This window comes from Boleophthalmus pectinirostris, unplaced genomic scaffold (assembly GCF_026225935.1).
Source record: "Boleophthalmus pectinirostris isolate CB_2022bp ecotype Guang Dong unplaced genomic scaffold, ASM2622593v1 HiC_scaffold_1, whole genome shotgun sequence".
Classification (NCBI taxonomy): domain Eukaryota; kingdom Metazoa; phylum Chordata; class Actinopteri; order Gobiiformes; family Gobiidae; genus Boleophthalmus; species Boleophthalmus pectinirostris.
Genome location: NW_026570970.1, coordinates 14360642 through 14384458, shown reverse-complemented (window position 1 = coordinate 14384458; position 23817 = coordinate 14360642). Strand labels below are relative to the sequence as shown.

Here is a 23817-nt window from a genome sequence, read left to right as displayed (position 1 = left end):
AACAATATTCTAAAATAAATCTCAAAGTTAAAGTTTCAACTCGATTATATGAGTTTGAAGATTGTTTGACACACAAATCTTTTAATTAACAATTAAAATTTTTATTAACCTGTAATTTGGCTTGAAAGTCTCCATTGAGATTTTTAAGTTTATGGTCATATTGAGGAGCATTCTAGGTACATCTCCATGGAGACAAGCAGGTGACAGACCCTCCACCTGACAAGTTACACAGTGCACCTTTAACATAGACTAAACTAGACTGAAGTTTCTAAAAATTAACTCATTAACAAATACTTACTGTGCATTTTTGGGTATTTACTATGAAACTAGAACATTACTATTTTACATTTTGTTCTTTGTAAAACACAATGTTAGTCTAAAACAGCGTAGTAATAGAAATTGACTGATTGTTTTATATATAACAAGTTCTTGATTGTCAATTACGTGTTTTATGTTTTACATAGGGCTGTGGGCGGAGGTAGGGGGTAGGTGAAATATGATATTTTCTGAACACTCAAGCATTAATTGCAACTCAGTGAAGATGGAAAATTGTTAATTATAAAGATAAAGCTCATGAAAGTTGAATTTAAGTGATATTTTTTTCACTATACTACCTTTAATTGACAAAATTAGAAGATTAAACCAAAGGATTACTATATGATGTGGACCTAAATAATACAAAAAAAAGATTACACAATTTACATTTTTTATATTTTATTTAAAAACTACTACTCTTGATATAAGAAATTATAAAGTGTAAACCTATTTTACATAACTTAACTCCAATCTGACAACTCTTCATATTTTTTTCAGGATTAAAGAGCTGTTCCCTGGTACAGAGATCGAGCAGTACGCCCACTTCATCAGCGAATCCCTCAAGAGAACCAAATCTCGAGAGTTTGTGCCCTCCCAAGAAGAGATCATTGCTCTTCTGACCAGACAGGAAATGACCACCACGGTTTACTGTCACGGGGGAGGCTCCTGCAAGATCTCCATCAACTCCCACACCACGGCTGGAGAGGTAGAATCAAACAATATATGTTGTTAATACATGCATCCCAAATTTCGGACTCCGGGTCATCGTGCATTGCATACTGGGAAGGATCCTCAGAAAAAGTGAGCATCAAACCGCCATGTTTGATTTCCCAGTGGGATGCGTTTATTGTCAAAGCTGATCTTTTCAAGTCTATTGAACCACATCACTTTTGTTGTCATATTTTAGTTTTGGGATTCGGACATCGTAATTGTGTGATTGTTGTATGTCCTAACAGCGGAAAACGGCTGGAGAAATGGGCTTCGGAAGTTTGCGAACTCCATAAATGCAAAAGGGAATCAGTGCTGTGTGACTGCAAACCTCCATCTAAACTGTTTCCCTTCCCAACGAAATTGAAAAACAGTGTAAGGCGAAGGCGGTGGGCAGGATTGATTCACAGGAACAACAAAAAAGGAAACATTTGGCTGCCTAAGAAATCATCTCAAGTTTGCGGCGAACATTTTGTATGTGGAGCGCCATCAAAGCAAAATCCCGATCTCTTGCTCAACCTTGGTTACAAATTTTAAAAGTCAACTGTAAAGCGAAAAGCACCAGCTGTTCACCAAGAAACACCTTCCACTGCAAAGCGACCAAGACGTAATGTTGCTGTAAAGTCAAGCAAGAAAGTGCGAGCTCAGCCTGCTAGTCTTCTGTACCTCTCGCTTAACAAAAGGGATTTTGCTTTGATGGCGCTCCACATACAAAATGTTCGCTGCAAACTCGGGATGATTTCTTAGGCAGCCAAAGGTTTTTTGTTTCCGTCCTTCCTGTGTATCAATACTGCCCACCGCCTTCGCCTTTCACTATTTTTCCAAACAGTTTGAACAGAAGTTTGCAGTCACACAGATCTGATTCCCTTTTGCAGTTAACTCCCGAAGCCCATTTCTCAAGCCGTTTTCCGCTGTTAGGATCCAACAACCACACAATTACGATGTCCAAATCCCATAACTAAAATATGACAATATCAGAACCAGAAACAAAAGTGATATGGCTCAAAAGACTTGAAAAGATCGACTTTGACAATAAACGCATCCCACTGGGAAATCAAACATGGCGATTTGATGCTCACTTTTTTCGGAGGATTCTTCCCAGTATGCATTGCGCGATGACCAGAAGTCCGAAATTTGTGATGCATGTATAAGACTATAAGACTATGGCAGCATAAGCAATCCATGTTTGACTACTTTTATTTACACAATGTTTAAATGTTGCTTTGGTTTGTAGGTGGTGGAGAAGCTAATTCGCGGGTTAGCCATGGAGGACAGCCGAAACATGTTTGCGTTATTTGAACACAACAACTCCATTGACAAAGCAGTGGAAAGCAGAGTACTTGTAGCCGATGTTTTGGCTAAATTTGAAAGGTAAATTCATTCATAAACATGGGATTTGTAGTCCTAATGTGGCATGTGTGCTAATTTCGTGGGGTATGTTTAGACTGGCGGTCAGTGAGGAAGAGGAGGATGGCCAATGGAAACTGTACTTTAAGCTTTATTGCTTCCTGGATGTGGAGAGCATGCCCAAAGAAGGAGTGGAGTTTGCATTCATGTTTGAGCAGGTGAGAATTTTAGGGAACAGTTAAGCTATAAACAATTAATGTATTACGTTACATAACTCGTATTTGCTAAAACACTGGTTGGTTCAATCAGTTTTAGACTTACAGATGATTTATTGTTTATACTGACTCAACCGGATCATTCTGAAAACTTGTTTTATATATAAAATTATAATACAGTAATATCTGCAAAAAAGTCAGATGAAATGACAAGAAACTTAAATCCGTGTATCATTCGTTCATTCGTTTTTCAAAATAAAACCAAAAATAAGAAAATGAAAAAACAACTATTTTCTTCATTATTTGTCTCCATTATTTGTCCTGGTCCTGGTCCCTGTCTGGTCCCAGATTCAGTTCTGGTCTGGTCCTGGTCTAGTCCTAGTCTCAGCCCTAGTCTCAATCCCAGTCTCGTCCCAGTCTGGTCCCGGTTTCAGTCCTGATCTAAGCGCGCGCATCTCCGGGCCCGTCCTGACACTCAGTCCTGGTTCAGTCCTGACTTAGACCTGGTTTAGACCTGGCTTAGTCCTGTTTTAGTCCTGTTTTAGTCCTGGTTCAGTCCGTATCTAGTGCAAAACCCCGGTATTGCAGTTTAAGTCACGGAAACGGAAAACGTTGTCCGTTCTTTCCATTATTCATTTAAACACAAAATCAAAAATTGAAAAAATTAATCATTATCTGTTTTTTTATTTGGTTTTGGAGACAAATAATGAAGAAAATTGTTGTTTTTTTGTTGAATGAATGAACAAATGATACACAGATTGAATTATATTATATTTTACAACTATTCACATTTGCTTTAACCCTTAAAAATGCACTATGCAACTTTTTAAGTGGGCGACCTGCTTGTTTCCATGGAGATGTTTTTTGCTTTGCCTGGAATGTTTCACAGTATCTTATTAAACTACCATACATGTGACCCCACGTACATTACTAATGCATGTTTTAAGGTATTTTCTGCAATAAAAACATGCTACTTTAATGCCATACTGTGGAATATTCCAGGCATAGTAAAAAAACATCTACATAGAGCAGACACCTTTAACAGTAAAATTGTGTTTAAAAATAAAGGAATAAACCAAACTGTACCTTAACTGAAGCTGATATCTGTGCACCAGGCCCATGAGAGTCTGACCCGCGGCCACTTCCCCGCCCGTGAGGAGACCCTGCAGCACCTGGCAGCTCTGCGTCTTCAGTTCCTCTACGGAGACAAGGGCAAAGCCTCGTGGAGCCTGGACAGCGTGTACCCCGTGGGCCGCCTACGAAACCGCATCATCCAGTTCACCAAAGGAGGCGGGGGGTCAGGCACAGGCCAAACTCTGGAGAGGAGGAGGACCAGCTTCTTGGATGGGACTCTCCGGAGGGGTCTGAAGACGGGCTCCATGAAGAAGCAGAAGCTGGAGGAGGAGCAGATGTTGGAGATGTGGATTAAAGAGGAGATGTCGTCCACGCGGGCCAGTATCACAGACAAGTGGAGCAGGCTGAGCGGGCTGGACCAGCACCAGGCCATGCTCAAGTACATGACTGTGATCAAAGAGTGGACCGGCTACGGCTCCACGCTGTTCGATGTGGAGGTACGGGCAGTTTTATTTGGATACTGATATTTATTTTATCATTCACACGTTTGTTTATCCTGTTTAGTCAGTTGTGCTTATTTTGTTGCTAGAATATAAAGATTCACTACGTAATTTTCTGGTGGATGGTCCTTCAGGTGGCACAACCAGACCAAATTACAGATCATATGTGTGTAGAAGCAAGCCCACTCCCAGCAATAATGCATGTTTTTGATGTATTTTTAGGCATAAAACATGTGTAAATGTTATAATACCATATTGTGAAACATTTCAGGCAAAGCAATAGCACAGGGGCTCAGCATATTTCTGGTAATTAACTAGGGACATTCTGTAGTTTTCTTGAGTTTTTAGACTATCAATTACCGTATTTTCCGGGCTATTAGGAGCGCTCTTAAGCCTCTAACCGCATCAAAAAACGACCGCGCGCCCCGCAATCCAGAGCGCCCTACAAAAGAATCCACTCGGGTGTCCCAGCACGACTTCAGTAAACTTACAAAGCCGCAGCACCAGCAGCGCACGTAAACACTCACAGAGCAGACAGCGACTGCACAGCGAAAAACACCCGCAGACACACTCATCACTCCACGTGGACGAGGAACGGAACGGAAGAACGAACCGAAAAAGCAAGAGCAATGTGCCACTTCTAGCCACAACTGAACAACTGAGTCACAGCGAACACGCCGACAATCCAGCGGTCCCAGACAGCACCCTCCCTACACGCCACAACTGAACAAAGCCCAGAGTCACCGTGAACGTGCCAAACAAAGTCCGATTGACCCATCTAACTGTTGTGTTTCGTTTAAAGTCCGGTGCAGTTTATTTGTGGAAAAAAGTTCCAAAATAGACCATTTAATGACAGTGCGTCTTATAATCCAGAGCGCCTAATAGCCCGGAAAATACGGTAAAACTTTCTGGCTAATGTGATGTGTGCATTGCATCATCATGGTAACTGATGAAGATTCTGCGATAGAGATACATGTAGTACACCCCCAGCAAAATATCAATAGCCACCACAGTACAATTATATGAAATAGCCCTCTTAAACTGTACTTTTAACATTTTATAAGCCATATTTTTGAAAAGCTATGATCCCTTTTTAGATATAGGATCAATTTTAACATGATTAAAGCTTAAATCCAAGTATTTCTAATTCAAATTATCTACCAAAACACAGTTGTTTTGGCTGGTTCAAAAAGACTGGCCACTGTGACTAGTGAGTAAACAAGTAAATATTAAACTGTACAACATGTTAATTGATAATGTCAGTTTATTTCAGTATCGTGTTTGGCTGTGATCAATATCCTTCTCATTATTATCTTTTCTTCTGGGTAAATCAAACCTAATATCTTTCATTTTGTGCACAATCATTTGGAAAGTAATTTTGGCTTGGATTTTGCGTTGGATGCCCTCTCTGATGAAAACCACCTCATGAATTTCTGAGACTGAATCTGAGCAGTGATTGGAATTGGAAATGCAAAAACTGTCAGTGCCAACCATCATTTTGTATCTTTATTATACATTGATTTGTCTTGTACTCGGATTAGCCCCTGATAATACGGCAAGAGAGGAAACACTGATGAAAGCAACTGATGTCTATTTTATTTTAAAATGATCCTGAAGAGAAACACAACCAATGGGATTCGCTTAATCCACACAGGAGGAATGTTGCGAGGACTGATCCAATTCTTGCTGTGAGGCAGGAAACTAGTGTGCACAAAAAGATCACGTTTTTATTTTTTTACTTATATAGTTTCAGACAATAATACTTTTTTTCGAGATTAAAACCACAAAAACTATACAGCATCAATCCTTTTCACCCAATAGATTCCCAAAATTGTACTGGAGATGAAAATACAATACAAAGTTTACATTTAACATTTATTTATCGTCCTAAAATATGTATGCTTTAACCTGTATGGCAATGCTGGTTTCTATTTTCTTGATTAACTTTTTGAAACCCATAAGTAGCTGTCTCTAACATTGCCTTTTTATACTCTGTTGCAGTGTAAAGAGGGGGGCTTCCCACATGACCTCTGGCTGAGTGTGAGTGCGGAGAATGTATCTGTGTATAAGAGAGGAGAGCCCAAACCTCTGGAGACTTTTCCGTATGAACACATCGTCTTCTTTGGAGCTCCACAGCACTGTACCTACAAAATCACTGTGGACGAGCGGGAGATGTACTTTGAAACTCCTCAGGTATGTCCTTTAACCTGGCCTTTAAATAAACTCAAAGTTGAGGATCAGCTGTATGTGACATTTTAGGTGAATTGTAGTTAGTTGAAAGTGTAGCATGAGGTCTTATTTATGTATTTATTTTGGGCAAATAAGAAATTTATATAACATTAATGAAATCATAGCAGAAATAACAACAAAAAATTGCCCAAAACAGAGTGGGAATAAGAAAACTTCTCTCTCTCTCACTCTATTTACTGATAAAGTACTAGTAAAATATGTGATGGGGAAATTATTTTAAAGGTCCTATATTACATAAAATTGACTCTTGTGGGCTTTAAGTCACGTTATAATACTGTTACCTCATCAAAAACACCTGAAGTTGTGTTATGTTTCCTGCAGTATTAGTATTTCTTGTATTACCACATGACATCACAAGGTGGAACAGAGTGTTTTCTGTTTGAGAGGAGAACTCTGGAGCCTAAATATGCAGGATTTGTGTGTTAAACATGTGTGTATGAAACAAAACACAACTCTAGGTCTGTTTGTGATCAGGAAACAACATTATAACAGATCAGAAAATAGCCTAATCTGGGCCCTTTAATCTAATTTTCTATTTCTAGATGTTAACATAGATGTTAGAATCTTTTCAGAAATGAGAGTTAAACTTGATTACTTGTACTTTTACTAAAAATAGGAAACCAGTTTAGATGTTTTGATAAAAGTGAAGGGCTTAACAATTAATACAATTTTTATTAAGACTTATTTGTGTCCTTTTTATTTGTTAATGAGTCATGGGGTATTTTTAAATGAGAGATACAGAGACAATTTTTTTCAGTAAAAGCATGAGGTACGGAGCAGATTTCAGGCTTTGAAGGAAAAGAAATTGGAGCATTTTTGTGTTTAATGGAAATGCTTAAAAGTCTGTGTTGTGTCTATTCAGTTCATATAGAAAACCATTTTATATCTTTTTCGTTAGACAAAAAAATCAACAATACCAGAAAAAACAAGATTATTTTTGTGCCATATTACCCTCCCCTACCTTCTACATCTCATGTAAACTTACTTGTACATATACATTTATATGTTTATGCTTTAGTTGACATCAGTCTCTTGCCATTTCTGCTCCTTATTTAGAATTTATTATACCATTTATTTTTGTTATTATAATATGCTCTGAGCTACTGTGTCAAAGTTTATCTAAGTCTTAGAAAATCACCTTTGAAACCCAGCCCCCATTTTCACCTATTGTGTTTTGTTTTTTCAAGGTTGGAGAGATCACGAAAATCATGAAAGCCTACATAAACATGATTGTGAAAAAGCGCTGCAGCGTCAAATCTGTCTCCAGTTACGGCAGCAACTGGATCAGGTGATGGACTGTAACATAATGCACTATACGGACGACTGCCCCCTACAGGCGACTGGGCAGAAGACAGAGAAACAAAATGCCTTTGGACAAGAGTTTAGACTAAAATGTAACACGGAATATTCTCTACTGCTAATGTGAAAGCAAGAATGTCCTATCCGAATTATTGTATGTTTTTTTTTTTATGATCTTTCCATAGACTGTATAAAGAAATGGACTAAGGGAGTGTGACGTTCATATTAGGATTTATTTACGGACAAAATAGCTAAATAAAAACACCAGGCATGGTTCTCGACTGGAAAAAGGTGTCTTGTACTCTCCTGGTGGGTGGAGAGACCCTGCCTCAAGTGGAGGAGTTCAAGTATCTCGGGGTCTTGTTCACGAGTGAGGGGAGGACGGAGCGAGAGATTAACAGGTGGATCGGTGCAGCGTCTGCAGTGATGCGGTTGCTGTATGGGACCGTTGTGGTGAAGAGGCAAAGCTCTCAATTTACCGGTTAGTCTACGGTCCTCCCCTCATCTGTGGTCATGAGCTTTGGGTAATGATCGAAAGGACAAGATCGCGGATACAAGCGGTTGAAATGAGTTTCCTCCGCAGGGTGGCTGGGCGCTCCCTTAGAGATAGGGTGAGGAGCTCAGTCACACGGGAGGAGCTCGGAGTAGAGCTGCTGCTCCTTCACGTCAAGAGGAGCAGTTGAGGTGGCTCAGACATTTGTTCCGGATGCTTCCTGGGTGCCTCCCTCGGAAGGTGTTCTGGGCATGTCTCACCGGGAGGAGGCCCCAGGGAAGACGCTGGACAAGCTGGAGGGACTATGTCTCTGGACTGGCCTGGGAATGCCTCATGGTCCCCCCAGAGGAGCTGGAGGAAGTGTCCGGGGTGAAGGAACTCTGGGAGTCCCTGCTTAGACTGCTGCCCCCGCGACCCGGTCCCAGATAAGCGGAAAAAAATGGATGGATGGAAATCACCAGAATCATGTAGAACAGATTAATACGAATATTTTAAGACCAAAATGACAAGGCTCACAGCAGCAGTTAAAGAGAGAGGAGTGACGTTTTTTTCAATGTAAAGGAACATGGCGGCTTACAGATTAACTATGTCCAGGCCCGCCAACAGAAATTTGGGGGCCTGGGGCAAAAAACTTTACATTGGCCCCCCTCTAATATAAATTAATAAGAAGAGAATTCACTTTTGGGCCCCTAAAACCCTGTGGCCTGGAACAACAGACCCCTTTGTCCCCCTGTGTCTACTTCCCTGGCTATGTCCATTTATATATACAGTCTATGGCTCATACCTTACATTAGTTACACTGGCCATTCTCTACAAAGTATTACTGACAATAGAAACTCAAGTGAACACATGAAGCAAAAAAATTTAAATATTACAATTTGTGTATAGTGTTTCTGAGCCCACAAATCAAAATTCAGAACCCTTTTGAAAATAATTCCTCACTCAGGTAATACAATGTGTGTGATGAAAACAAGTTTGCCTTAGTGTTTTGGGAGTTCGGGGCTGATGTTGCCTTTACAGACTGTTGCCTTTTGGAACAATATGAACAAATGTATCTGAAAAGTGTCCATCATGAAATGTTTAAAAGGTGCATTGTGTAATTTTTCTGGTGGAGGGTGCGTCAAATGCTTTTCTTTGTGGAAATATTGTAGCTTCATCTGGAATGTTTCACAGTCTGGTATTAAACGTTTCTATCTTCATGGAGACATCTAGGTATTTTTGAGCTCTAAAACCACCTGTAATTGAATAAATATAAGGTAGAAATGTTTAAAGTCATACTGTGGAACATTCCAGGCAGAGCAGTGACGAACCCCCAACAAAAAAGTTACACATCGCACCTTTAACCACCGCAGAAATGTCCTTTTATTTACGAATATTATTATATAGACGTCGTGTTGCTTGAAACAGGCTTTGAGATGTGTTTGTTTCTTGCTGTTTTTGGCCATAGAGGGTGGGGTATTTATTAGTGTGCTAAAAAAAAAAAAAAGTAAAATGACGCTTTGCTACTCTGTTACTCTGATGATTTTCTATTTCAGGGTTACAATATTTTGACATTTCAAGCTAATAGTTCCTGGTATATGCTAAAGTACTAAAGGACTGACAGTTGAGGGTGTCTTACTGTCAACTATTCTTTTTATGATTGATTTTTACACCTGTCACGATAATTACTACATTGACTTATCATCAGTGGTGGAAAGTAACGAAGTACAAAAGTAAAAGTACAATTTTTAGGTATCTGTACTTTCCCTGAGTAAATTTTACTGTGGATGCTTTTACTTTTACATCACTACATTTGAGAGCACGTATCTGTACTTTCTACTCCACTACATTTTAGATCTGGACTGAAAAGTAAAAAGTGCTTTTCTTTATAGTTTGAGACAACTTTAAGCAAACCAGAAACACAAAAACAGCTACATAATTTAAGAAATCAATATTAAACCACTTAAAATCAGCTTAAATCTTTATCAAAATCACTACATTTGAAGATTTAATTGTTAATTTTTACTCTTAAAGTCCATTCTTAAACAGGTACTTCAGTAGTTTTACTTAAATAGATTTACTTTTACTTTGAGTAATCTTTTGCCCCTGTATCTGTACTTTTACTTAAGTAACAAAACTGTGTACTTCATCCACCACTGCTTATTGCACAATATACAAAAGCTGGAACCATATATTTTTGGGGTCAATATTTACCGTGTGTACAATTTCTTTGTACTGCTGGGACATTTTTGGTTATTTTTTGACTGTATGATAAGATTTGCGTCGTAAAAGTTTGAATTCATAACTTCTGTGACTCATTACAGATGCAAACTCAATACTAAAGAGTTTCGTTCTACTATTTATTCATAACAACTTGTGATTTTGTAACAATATTGTACATTTTGAATAGTTTTGTGGTTTTAAATCTGCTCTTGGGTTCTTGTCTCAGTGGGATACATTAATTTCAATATTATCCTTTATCATCGGTAATTTCTTCAGCGATTATATTGTGCTTCAAAATGTTTGAATTATCGTGACAGGCCTGTTGATTTCTGTAGTCACTGAATCCGATGTTTTGTTAATCACACAATAGAATAGAAGAGGTCTATGATTTCAAAAGATCCACACAGATGTATTTGGACCCTGGGACTGACCGGACTCATCTCCGTTCAAAGGCATTTTCCTGGTGAGCTGCCGGCGGCTACACCAGAGACTCATCATGCCCTCACCACGGACTGTTTCTCACATTTACGACTGTTTTGAAGGAAGGAAACATGGAACTTGTTTTATATCAGAATTTAAAGATGCTTTAATAAATTATTGTATTTAACTGCTGCTGTTGTTGTTCCTCTTATTAAAAACTCTCTTATAGTTTGTTTAAAATGCCTCACTCAGATGACGCTCATTTGCAAACTGAATGTGTTTCTGAAAGCTCTGGAGCTCAGATAAATGGCTGGACTCTTTGTGAAGCCAAGGTGTTGTAGTTTTGCCCCCTGCTGTTCTGTAACTCTGTACTTTTAAGTGGGAACAAACTCTACACAAAGGAAAGCCAGATTTCAAATTCCTCTTGTATTGTTTTGGCTAAATACAAGAATAGGTATGGCTGGTGTCCCTGAGGATGGCCTGAGAGAAAGCAGACTGAGCATTTGTTGAGTTTTGACAATTCCCATATCAAAGCTGAAGCTAAACATGCTCCTAAATATGACGGTTAGGGACTTGTAATGAGGCAAAAAATAAAAAGTCCAGACAGAATTCATATAAAATTCCTATTAACTTAACTGATTTTTTTTTTTTTTATTTTTTAGGGGGGTTTGGAGCACACACTGGTCCAGATTCTTCTCAGAATGGTTGATTTGATTGAATATTACAGATTTCCAATAAAGTTGTATGTGTCCATGAGATTAATAGCTCAAAATCTGGACAGACAAAAGTTAAATTTATAAAAGTACAAGAGTCCTTAGCAGTTTAAATGTGCTCAGTTTTCTTTAACCAACTGCAGTCGAGAGTCCCACATTTGAGGAGTTTGGTCGGGTCAGAATGCCGGAGTAAGGTGACCAGATTTTCAAAATAATAAACTGTGACTTCCCTGGAAAATTGTTCTGCACTCGACTCTAATGTAGGCTGACCACAGATGTCCCTATTTATCCAGGACAGTCCCAGTTTTGAGCCCTGTGTCTCCTGTCCCAGCAGATTTATACAAAACCACATACTTTTTTATATAAGAAATGTTCCAGGTGTCTCTGTTTTGGACCACTTTGAGCTAAACCAAGACTAAACTAAGACTAAACCAGGACTATATCAGGTCTAAACCAGGACTAAAACAGAACTATCACAAATCTTGACTAATCTGATTCCTACCAACAGTAAAGAGGAGCGTAAGTTGTCATTTGTTTTGCCAAAATACAGAAATCAGTGTTTGTGAATGACCATAAAGCAAAAAAAAAAAAATAAATGCAGCAACCCTCAGATTATGACTAACACAAGAATTCATAATCTTGCACACTCTTTTCACTATTTTATTTATACCAAACATCTCAACCCTGGTGTGTCCCAGTTTAGAGTTTTGAAAATCTCGTCACCCCTACACTAAATCAATATAATCACATTTTCTTTGTGTTTTGGTCATATTTAAGCAGCTTTTCTGCATTTTCCTTAAATAAATGACAGTTTATACCTGTTTTACTGTTGGCAGGGATCAGATTGGTCAAAAATAGGGACACCTGGGACATTTCTTGTATAAAATTGGGACAAATCAATAGTTTTGGATAAATCTGCTGGGACAGGTGACACAGGGCTCAAAACTGGGACTGTCCCGGGGAAATAGGGACTCTATGGCCGAAGACAAACCACCAACATGATCATAGTATCATTTCTGCCAGGTAAATATAACTATTAAACTTAATTGTAGGGACCCAATCCTTAGAGATACCGCTAAATTCGCATAATAAAATAAACATGCCCCATAAAATAAAATTATATTTACCTAATAAACAACACACAATATGTTATAAATTTTAAGATACAGAAAAAAACTTTATCTACATTATTTATTTACATTTATTTACGAAACGTGAGATCGCGGTTTCACGGTGCTGCTGCTGTTGCTCCGTAGAGAAACGTGTTTTTCTTCATTAGTTCCGGGGCAGTTTTTATTTAGTTTACGCGATATTTAAAAAAATAAAAAAAATAAAAAGTATTTCATTTTCAAAAAATTTTCTGCATTTTTCAACAATGATAACTAAAATTATTATCTTGAAATTAATACGCGTTACTACAGTGTAATAATAGCTAATTACTGTATACAAGTATAAGTATTAATGCTGCCAGTTAAAATTTACAACAATATGAAAATTCGTAAAAAAACAAACAAACTGCACATTACAAACTAAAATAAAGAATCCGTTTTGTGATGTCAACGTCTCGTAAACAGCCTCCAGTGCTCCGCCTTTCTTTCACTCCTCCGCTGCTTCTCACAAGTGTTTCATGCAGCGTGCAGTTTGTTTGGTCTGAGATTTCACTTGTTCCAACATGCCTGGATTGTTTGGAGTTTGTCTCGTTGTTTTCGTCTTAAATCTCTCCTATTTTGGCTGCACCGATGCACAAACGTCGACCCCGTCTCCTTTGAGTAAGTCCGCAGTTTTCCTTCTGGTCAATTTTTTTTTACTAGTAACTTCATGAGTTTCACTGTTTTAAGTCAGGAGGCAATCACATGACTAGTTTCCTCTTTGTAGACGTTTATTAACATACCTGTTTCAAATATGTGCTTAGAAATTAAACTTGAATATATATTTTTGTATATTCTATTATTTATCAAAACTTGTATTCCCACTATTTGACCTAGTAACCTAAAATTTATACTTGACAGGTCCTTGTTCATCAAAATCTAACACAAGTTGTGAGGAATGCTTGCAGAATGTGACAGTAAGTCTCCTGCCTTTAAAATATGCTTTAAAATGCTCAAATGTAATAAAAAAAAAGTTCTTTGTTGCAGTGTTTGTGGTGTGAACAAACTGGACAGTGCATTGATTACCCGGTGAGGACCATTTTACCTCCTAGGAGTGTGTGTCGTTTGAATGATGCCCGATGGGGGGTCTGTTGGGGTAAGAAACACACTGAGAGCTGTTTAAATAACAATAATTTCCATGTAATTTTTAATTTTCAACACGTTTTTCTTGTTATTTAGTCAACTTCCAGGTGTTGATCATAACTATGTCAGTGCTGGCTGGTGTTTTGATCATCACTGTTTTGTTGTGCTGCTTCTGCTGCTGCAAGTGTGAGAGAATGGGGTAAGTCACAAGTAAAAGTTGTAAAGTACTGTACTTAAGTATAGATTTTAGGTATCTGTACTTTACTTAAGTACATTTTGAAGTGTATACTTTTTACTTCACTACATTTTAGAGAAGATATCTGTACTTTCTACTCCATTACATTTTTGAAATCGATTGAAAAGTCCTTTTTATTATAGTCTTTATTAAGTTCATAATTTGAGCAAACAAAAATGTGTAATAATAAATAAAAATACATACATCTTACAAATAAAAAGACAAAAAACTATCGATTCAGTTGTTTCTATTGAATATTTAGCACAAATCTTGATCAAAATCAGTATATTTAAAGCCTTATAAGACCTCAAAATCCATTCAAAATACTTTTACTTTTATACATTTTTAAACAGGTACTTTAATACTTTTACTTAAATATGAGTATAAGTTTATGTGATGCTTTTACTTTTACTCGAGTATTTTTTTGCATCGGTATCTGTACTTCTACTTAAGTAACACAATTGAATATTTCTTCCACCACTGGTCACATGAAACGTGGACTGGTGGTAAATCTGGAGCACCACAGGAGCAGTAGGAGTAGAGGAAAACAATAGCTCTTATTCACGGTGGCTGATACAGACATCTCCAAAAGCTGTTAGAACTTGTCTGGGATCAGCTCTGTAAATAATAATGAAACGTCTATTTTCGTTTAAAGTTCATATGACAGATTAGACACATTTCACTAAACATACTCAACATAATTATACATTTTACAAAAGAGTGTATGATATTGCTTTCTGGTTAAACATGAGCAGTAAATTTGACAAATGTACAAAACCATACAATAGTTAGGATTTGAAAAGTAAAAATAAATAGCATTTTATTTTCCTAAATCAATGTTTAAACTGGCCTTCCTTCTTTGTAAATTCTGTGCATTTTAGATTAATTTGATTGCATAAGCAGAGGGATTCTATTGTAAAAGTCACTGCTACTTCCTGTATTTTCCAACATTTTGCTATTACTACTTTTCTACACAAATTGCCCCATGATGTAAAATGGTGATGAATATTTTGCTTGTGTATTATCCTTAGTAATAATTTGAAAAATATATGAATTTGTTAAATGCACGTAAGGTGAAATAAGAAAAGGCAACAACCATTCATCGAAATAATCAGCACAAATTGACTAGATTTAGACTTAGACAAACTTTACTGATCCACAAGGGAAATTATTTGGGCACAGTAGCTCACACAACACAATAAATGTAATAACAAAGAGCTAAAATAGAAATTAAATTAATATATGGTAATAATAAATTTTAAATAAGTAGTAAAAAATAGCAAGAGACGGGTTTCAAATAAGACATAATTATATAAATGTAAATGTACAAGTAAAAATAAAATTGGTAAGTAATAAAATGTAAAATCACGGCAGGGTGAGTTGTTGTACGGTTGTAGGGAGTATTATCTGTTACATAAGGGTGAGTTGCTGTACAGTTGTAGGGAGTATTATCAGTTACATAAGGGTGAGTTGTTGTAAACTTGTAGGGAGTATTATCTGTTACATACGGGACAGTTGTTGTACAGTTGTAGGGAGTATTATCTGTTACATAATGGCGAGTTGTACAGTTGTAGGGAGTATTATCTGTTACATAAGGGTGAGTTGTTGTACAGTTGTAGGGAGTATTATCTGTTACATAATGGCGAGTTGTACAGTTGTAGGGAGTATTATCTGTTACATAAGGGTGAGTTGTTGTACAGTTGTAGGGAGTATTATCTGTTACATAATGGCGAGTTGTACAGTTGTAGGGAGTATTATCTGTTACATAAGCGTGAATTGTTGTACAGTTGTAGGGAGTATTATCTGTTACATAAGGGTGAGTTGTTGTACAGTTGTAGGGAGTATTATCTGTTACATAAGGGTGAGTTGTTGTACAGTTGTAGGGAGTATTATCTGTTACATAAGGGTGAGTTGTTGTACAGTTGTAGGGAGTATTTTCTGTTACATAAGGGTGAGTTGTTGTACAGTTGTAGGGAGTATTTTCTGTTACATAAGGGTGAGTTGTTGTACAGTTGTTGGGAGTATTATCTGTTACATAAGGGTGAGTTGTTGTAAACTTGTAGGGAGTATTATCTGTTACATAAGGGTGAGTTGTTGTACAGTTGTAGGGAGTATTATCTGTTGCATAAGGGTGAGTTGTTGTACAGTTGTAGGGAGTATTATCTGTTGCATAAGCGTGAGTTATTGTACAGTTGTAGGGAGTATTTTCTGTTACATAAGGGTGAGTTGTTGTACAGTTGTAGGGAGTATTTTCTGTTACATAAGTGTGAGTTATTGTACAGTTGTAGGGAGTATTATCTGTTACATAAGGGTGAGTTGTTGTACAGTTGTAGGGAGTATTATCTGTTATATAAGGGTGAGTTGTTGTGCAGTTGTAGGGAGTATTTTCTGTTATATAAGGGTGAGTTGTTGTGCAGTTGTAGGGAGTATTTTCTGTTACATAAGCGTGAGTTGTACAGTTGTAGGGAGTATTATCTGTCACATAAGGGTGAGTTGTTGTACAGTTGTAGGGAGTATTATCTGTCACATAAGGGTGAGTTGTACAGTTGTAGGGAGTATTATCTGTCACATAAGAGTATGTTGTGTATAGTTGTAGGGAGTATTATCTGTGACAAACTCTGACTATCGTGACAAGATCATGTGATAAAAAAAAGAAAATCTCAAAAAAAATCTGTAATTTTCATCAGTACACTTTATTTGTAAATATTCTCTATCTAGAAGCTTTCAGACAGAATATTTTTTACCTTTTTTATCAGATTAAAATGTTTTTTTTAAGTTTTTGTGCATTAAATAATTAAATTGCAAGACTAATTGACTTGTAAAATAATTGTTAGTCGAAGCCCTAGTAAATGTACATGAGGAATAATGCTGCTGTTTTATTTGTTCCAGAACTAAGAAGGAAGATGCAAAAGCTGAAAGAGAAAACCGTGCACGGACAGCCAGACAGAAAGCAAGGTATGGTTTTGTTTTTGCTCTCAAAATAGTAACAACACAGATTCAATGTCCCCTACCTTATTGATGTGTCACTTTATAGGAGAACAGAAATGCAGATGAGACATGATGAAATCCGACAGAAATATGGTGAGTTTCTTTTTGCATCATGTAACAAACAGAGTAAAACATTCTGGTATTCATTGTTAGACATTTTTTTATTCTAGAAAAAATATTAATCACATTTTCCCCCACATATTGATTTTCGATTAATTTTTTAATTGTTATATAAACCAACAATCTTGTACTTAAACAAGAAAAATGTTTCTTTCTCAAATAATATAACTGTGAGTGGCTTGGCTTTAAGCATATACTGTATGTACGTTATATTATAGTAATAACCAGACACACCAGCTCAACACTGCCATCTAGTAGATAATTAAAGGTTAGAGGTCTAAAGGTGGCCCGATCTGACTGCTGCTCTCCCATTTTCTTCCACAGGTTTGGCGAAGGATAACCCGTACGCTCGAATGAATGAACATTGAACAATATTTTTAAATGTACCAGTGCCTGTGCTTTTAACATACACCGATATCCTGAGAACGGTCCCCTAACATACACCAAAATATGACTAGAATGGTTAAAGTATTAATATTGAGACACACCAAAGCTTTCATATGTTTTTGATTTCAATAGGATTTGTAAATCTTTCCATATTTAGTTTTTCAGTTGATCTGAGGCTTAGTGGCACAATGTTTTTTGTGACTGCTTCTGTCTAATGTATGTGATTATAGTTCTAATGTGATTATTTTCTTTTATGTTTGCCACTTCTGTTGTATTCTTTCTACAATGCACACATGTCCACCTAGTGCCAAAAGTACTTCAGTAAATTTACAAGTTTAACACAGATTTATTTAATACTAACACACAGCTCTGAGTTTGGACTCACTGGCAGCAGCTCACAGTCAAAGTTTCTCTTGTGGATCAATAAATGTAGTGGAATTAAATATTTCTCCTTTACAGCGAGTTGTGGCATTGCACACTGTTTACTGATTTCTAACTTGTACTTCTAAAATGTTTATTTTTGTACACCACGTTTGACAGAATAAAAAAACGGCTTTGTGATCAGCTCGTCTTCGTTTTGCGTGTTTAAATGTGATAAAACATTTTGTCTTTCTGCTTGTGTTAGAGGGAGTCTGGGGATGGGCCCTTGTGATGCAAAGTAGTCGCGGGAGTGCGCATTTTACTGTGCGCGCTCTCGTATGCGCGCCCCCGACACTAGAGGAGCACGTGACCCGTGTGGTCGAATTACATTTTAAATATGAGTGCGCGCGCCTGCTCCAGTGAAAAGAGCCGGAGGAAGTGATAAGACCCGCTCCCTCCACACTGCAGCTCCTCTGTGTTTAGCGGCGCACGGCTCCACGGCACAATGTCTGAAGAAAAGCCAAAGGTAAGAGCTGCTACGGCTTTAACCTGTAACATTTATCCACACTCCTCACGGAACATCAGTGCGCTCTCCTGTGCGCACGAGCTAACCCTGCTGGCCATGCTACATTTGAGCGGGTAGAGGTGAAAACAATGGTTTGCGGACATCTGGACTTTATTTGCACAATTTTATCTTATTTTGTTCCTTTTCCATGCATTTCCGAATGGACTATTTGTCATTGAGACCTGATGTGGTCCTGTGGTGCACATTCTAACGGTCTGGAGATTGTGGTTGTGCTAAACACGGTTTCAGTTTTCCCTTCCATTTGCGCCATTGTGGCGTTCTGTCTGCGCCAGTTTGGGCTAACATGCTAAGCTAACAGCGGATGGACCCTATATTTAGCGGCGTGCGCTGCGTCTGGCCTCCACAAAGAGCTGAAATACGGGGCTGGTTTGTTTGATCGGCGGTGTGTGAGATGCTAATGCTAACCGTGTTGTGTTGTTTTGTGCCGCTGTAGGAAGGCGTGAAGACGGAGAATGACCACATCAACCTGAAGGTGGCCGGACAAGACGGATCAGTCGTACAGTTTAAAATCAAGAGGCACACTCCGCTCAGTAAACTCATGAAGGCGTACTGTGAACGGCAGGTAAGACACAGGAGCAGAGCGTCTGTGTCAACATAAACTCGTGTGTTCATTCATTAACACGAGCCTGTTCTGTGCGCAGGGTTTGTCTATGCGTCAGATTCGTTTTAGATTTGATGGTCAGCCAATCAACGAGACAGACACACCTGCACAGGTGAGCTCCAGCACATCCCTGCACACCCCACAGCTGATGCTTAGACTTTAGGGAGAAAAATGCTTTTAGTTGTTTTCTCAGATGTAGAAACTATATTATTAGTTACTGAGTTGTTTAATTCTTCATAGACATGTTGGATATAGTTACTCTGCTGGTTTGAACAATACTTCAACCTGAATGTAGTAAAGATGATAAACAAATAAAAATGTTTAAACCTGTTCCACTCATGTTTACACTTTTTTGTTGACACTTTGTAATGAGTCTTTTGTTCTGCAGTTGGAAATGGAGGATGAAGACACAATTGATGTATTTCAGCAACAGACCGGAGGGGTGTACTCCTAAGTGGACATGGTGGAGAGACTTCTCAAACTTGTTGTAATGGTGTTTTTACTTGGTTCTGGCTTTCTATTTCCCTGTTCTTCTGGTTAAATAACGGGCAGAAGTAATTTTACGGTTTTGAAGATGGCGGCTTTTTCATTAGGTGCTAATTCTGAACTCTGACAAGCAGGGTCATTTTATAACTCAATTTTACTTGAACAAATTGTTTGATCACGGCGTCCAAAGGAAAAGCTGCCCTTGAGGTCAATTTAACTTCTGCATGTTCACAAAACCCAATGCCAAAATCTTTTAGTTTTAAACCATTTTAAATCTGCAGGAGCTCAGCTATTTAAGTCACTTTCTTAAATATTATTTCTGATAAACATTGCCAGCATCGGTAATCCTATTTTCTATGTTTGGTAACTACTTTTAAATCGTCATGTATCCATGTCTATCTTGAGCATCTGTTGAGAGAAAGCTTGTGGTGTGAAAGTTCATGAATGGATTACCTCAACTATGTCACCCTCAATTGAAATGTATCTAGTAAATAAAGTGTTTTTGGACCAAATGGGCACTGCTCAGTGTTTGTTTATGCTGCTGCAGAGCCGTAGCAGATGCAGATAATGTCCACTTGTCTCTTGGATATTCTATAAACTCAAGCTATAGAACTTGTCTTTAGGTAACAATTGAATTTAAGTTATGTTAGGTTTGGAGAACATTCACACCACGTTTTTTTTGTATATCTTCTGTCCTATTACTGTGAACAATAAATGGTAATAGTTTGTTACTCAGACTCTTGTCTATCGTGCATTGGTGCAGCACTTTGGGAAGGTTAGTATGAAGCCTGTGCTTACGTTAAAACATGTTATTGCAATCAGCTGATCCTGAGTTGCCAGCCTTATAAAGGACATATACCAGGGTTTTGTCAATCTCACTATATAGATGCATAAACTGCAGCTACAGAGGCTGCACTAGCACTGATGTTTGCCTACAGGTGCCAGGGTTTAAATGGAGAGAATTTATGTCAAAAGCATTTCAGGATTCAACTATTTCAGCAATGAAACTTGCACCCCAAATTAGAGATCTGTGTGAGGCTCGTTCTGACTGGATCATCAACATAAATAAAACCCCAAGTTATAAAATAAGCAGCATATGCAATATTTCTATAACTCAGAATAAATCAGTTGTAGAATTGTTATCAGTATCGGTGGTTTTCAGATCCTACAATGTGATCATGTCATACTTCCAGATGGGGGCAAGAGCCAGACTTCCCTGCTGATAACACTGCACTTTGCCATGATATTGGCCTATTGACCCATAGGATGTAGTGATGTCATCTGAAACCCAGAAATTGCCAGAGGTGGGACCAAGTTGTTTTACAAGTCTCAAGTCTTTGCAAGTCTTAACTTGGACTTAAGGTCCAAGTTAAGACAAGTTAAGTCCTGAGTCAGTGGGCCACAAGTCCAAGCTGAGTACAAGTCCTCTGAGCTTCATTTCAAGTCCTTAGTCCGAAGTACTGAAATACAGTTTGCATTGTTTTAATTTATATACTTATACATTTTAAACTAAATTGTAGGGGAGACAACTGCATGTTGTCACACTTTTTTCATTTTATCTGTCTCAACAGAAAACAGCAGAAATGTAGTATGTACACCAAATGAAAGAAAACATCTGGGCTGTTTTTGGTCTTTTCATTCTATGTCTCTGTCTTGTTCACAGCCAGAGTTATAAGAGTTCAAATACGAGGCTGGATGACTGTGACAACAACATGCCCCATCACGGGGTAAGTCGTCGTCATACTCATCTTCATCAATCATTTTTAAAACTAAAATTAATTATATTTTTATGAAGACTGTGTATTCTGTCTTGGGGATATATAATAATTGTTTATACAAAAAATTCATTTAAGCAATGAGGGAACAGTGTGATGAGGGCACAGTGTCATGGGGGCACAATGTGATGGGGCATTTAAAGTCCAAACCTCTGGTTTGGGTCAGAGTGAGCCATTCTGACCAAACACAGTGAACTGTGTTTTAGAGCTCACACTGGTGTCAAAATGACTCAGTGTCACTAAAAAAAACCCTCCTTATTAAAAATAGAACATTATCCACTGATTTGGGTGAGGTTTTGTTTTTAAAGAGGAGTTTAGCTATGGGACAACTTGCCCCAAACCCCCCAGGGGCACTTCCCTATGCTGTGGCTAAAGTTATTTTCATCTCATCGGTTTCACTGATCATTAAAAAGTTAAGTATTTAAATATGTATTTACTACATTATTTAAATTTTTGGAAAGTTAAAACAAAATATTGCATGTAAAAAAAAATACTGACTATGAAAAATGCTTTTCTGGAGATATGTCAGGCAAACAATGATCAAATTAGTTCAAATTCAGGACAGAAGTGCAGACTCCAAAACACAAATCTGCAATTTCACTTTTGTTTTTGAAAAAAATGTAGTGTGACAACTTTCCCAGTGTGACAGTGTGACTGTCTTACTTTTTAAATGCCTTGACAAAACCTTAGTGTGAATCATTATTGTCATAATCCGAAGAATTAAGGTTGAGTCATTTAAGCCTTCAAATCAAAGTCAAAGTCATTTGATCAAGTTAAGTCTCAAAGCCTCAAAATAATGACTCATGTTCCCACCTCAGGTATAGTGTATGGTATAGCATAGTATAGGATAGTAAGTTATAATATAGTAGGATATACTAGTATATATATATATATTAGGGGTGTCAAATTATCGCGTTAATTGCGATTAATTAATTACAGTCATATTTAGGGCGTTATGTTTTTTAATTGCGTTAATCTCATTTTTAATCTCTAACTTTAGTGTTTCTGTATGTGAGTTTCTTTATTATAAAACCTGTTTTTATGTGTTGTTGGGACAACAACACACACACGCACAAACAAAAAACACATTTATACATTTTTTTATTTCGGTAATTCCACTCATTGCCGGAAACCCACACAAAACGCGCACAGTAACAGCGATGTAAACGTCATGTTAACGTTGGCGGCGTCAGTCGCACAATGGACGAGGTGGAAGAGCCAGTAGAACAGAGTCAGCAGTGCACAGGTAAAAACACATTCGTGTCTTGGAAATTATTCTCCCGACGTGAAATATAAAAGAAAATAACAAATATAATATCGCCTGAAAACAACCTGCATAGGCTCATGATGTCTGCACTACTGTCCTATAGTGACCTGCCACATGAGGGGACACGCACACACAAACAAACACAACACAAAACACACAAACACACACAAACACACACAAACAAACACACACCTTCATCATCGTCATTAACCTGAGAACGAGCGGACCACGTTTCCTTCCGTAGTTACTGCGCGGACACCGACGTGCTCCCGTGAGCCGCGTGTGGATCGTGTTTTCTCGCGTTCGCGGCGTAAACCGAGCTTCCTCCTGTGCGCCTCTAAACCAGAACTAAACCAGGACTAAAACCAGGTCTAAACCAGGTCTAAACCAGGACTAAACCAGAACTAAAACCAGGTCTGAACCAGGACTAAAACCAGAACTAAAACCAGGTCTAAACCAGGACTAAACCAGGACTAAAACCAGAACTAAAACCAGAACTAAAACCAGGTCTAAACCAGAAAACTAAAACCAGGACTAAACCAGGTCTAAACCAGGTCTAAACCAGGTCTAAACCAGGACTAAACCAGGACTAAACCAGGACTAAAACCAGAACTAAAACCAGAACTAAAACCAGGTCTAAACCAGGTCTAAACCAGGTCTAAACCAGGACTAAACCAGGACTAAAACCAGGACTAAAACCAGGACTAAAACCAGAACTAAAACCAGAACTAAAACCAGAACTAAAACCAGGACTAACACCAGGACTAACACCAGGACTAACACCAGGATTAATCCATTCCAGAACTAAACTAGGACTAAAGTAGGTCTAAACCAGGTCTAAACCAGGACTAAAACCAGTGATCTCATATATAAAGCATTTCTCTATCAATAATATTTTTAATATGGTTAAGGAAAGACTGGACTTTTTATTGTCTTTAAGTAAACAAAAGTCTTTATGTTCAGATTTCCTCGTCTTTGCTGCTTTACAGCAAACAGTTTCTTATTCATGGAGACTTGGGCTCAACAGCCAATTTGGAGAGATTTGTTAAACAATAAATTACTTTATAAAGTCACTTTTTAAAATCTATATCAGTCTTTTGATCTGCCACAATAATGTAATAATGAATTTAAATGAAAATACCTCAAATTGAAGGCTTTTCTCAGCAATTTTTAGGTGAGATTAAAATTAGATTAATTAGATTAATTAATTACAGATCATAATTTTTTTTAATCGCATGACAGCAC

General features: G+C 37.7%; 3 protein-coding genes across 3 annotated transcripts in view; all 3 read left to right on the top strand.

Annotated features, from left to right (window-relative positions):
- The window catches only part of myo10l3 (myosin X, like 3), a 134796-nt gene extending 123782 nt beyond the window's left edge, over positions 1–11014 (top strand). Inside the window, exons 36-41 of the mRNA XM_055148531.1 lie at positions 814–1021; positions 2258–2394; positions 2468–2588; positions 3701–4156; positions 6161–6352; positions 7597–11014. Of these exons, the coding sequence (XP_055004506.1) occupies positions 814–1021; positions 2258–2394; positions 2468–2588; positions 3701–4156; positions 6161–6352; positions 7597–7701 (1219 nt within the window). The 3' untranslated portion in view covers positions 7702–11014. The remainder of the gene's footprint in view (positions 1–813; positions 1022–2257; positions 2395–2467; positions 2589–3700; positions 4157–6160; positions 6353–7596) is intronic.
- Positions 11015–13123: 2109 nt separating this feature from the next.
- pttg1ipb (PTTG1 interacting protein b) lies at positions 13124–18061 on the top strand. The gene is made up of 7 exons (XM_020931923.2): positions 13124–13305; positions 13546–13601; positions 13672–13780; positions 13864–13966; positions 16892–16957; positions 17037–17083; positions 17435–18061. The coding sequence occupies exons 1-7, from the start codon at positions 13209–13211 to the stop codon at positions 17476–17478; spliced, it is 522 nt and encodes a 173-aa protein (XP_020787582.1). The 5' UTR covers positions 13124–13208; the 3' UTR covers positions 17479–18061.
- A 161-nt stretch (positions 18062–18222) lies between these two features.
- On the top strand, positions 18223–20261 carry sumo3b (small ubiquitin like modifier 3b). Its single transcript, XM_020931828.2, has 4 exons — positions 18223–18383; positions 18877–19005; positions 19085–19156; positions 19433–20261. Exons 1-4 carry the CDS (start codon positions 18363–18365, stop codon positions 19496–19498), a joined length of 288 nt encoding a protein of 95 aa, XP_020787487.1. The 5' UTR covers positions 18223–18362; the 3' UTR covers positions 19499–20261.
- The last annotated feature ends 3556 nt before the right edge of the window (positions 20262–23817 follow it).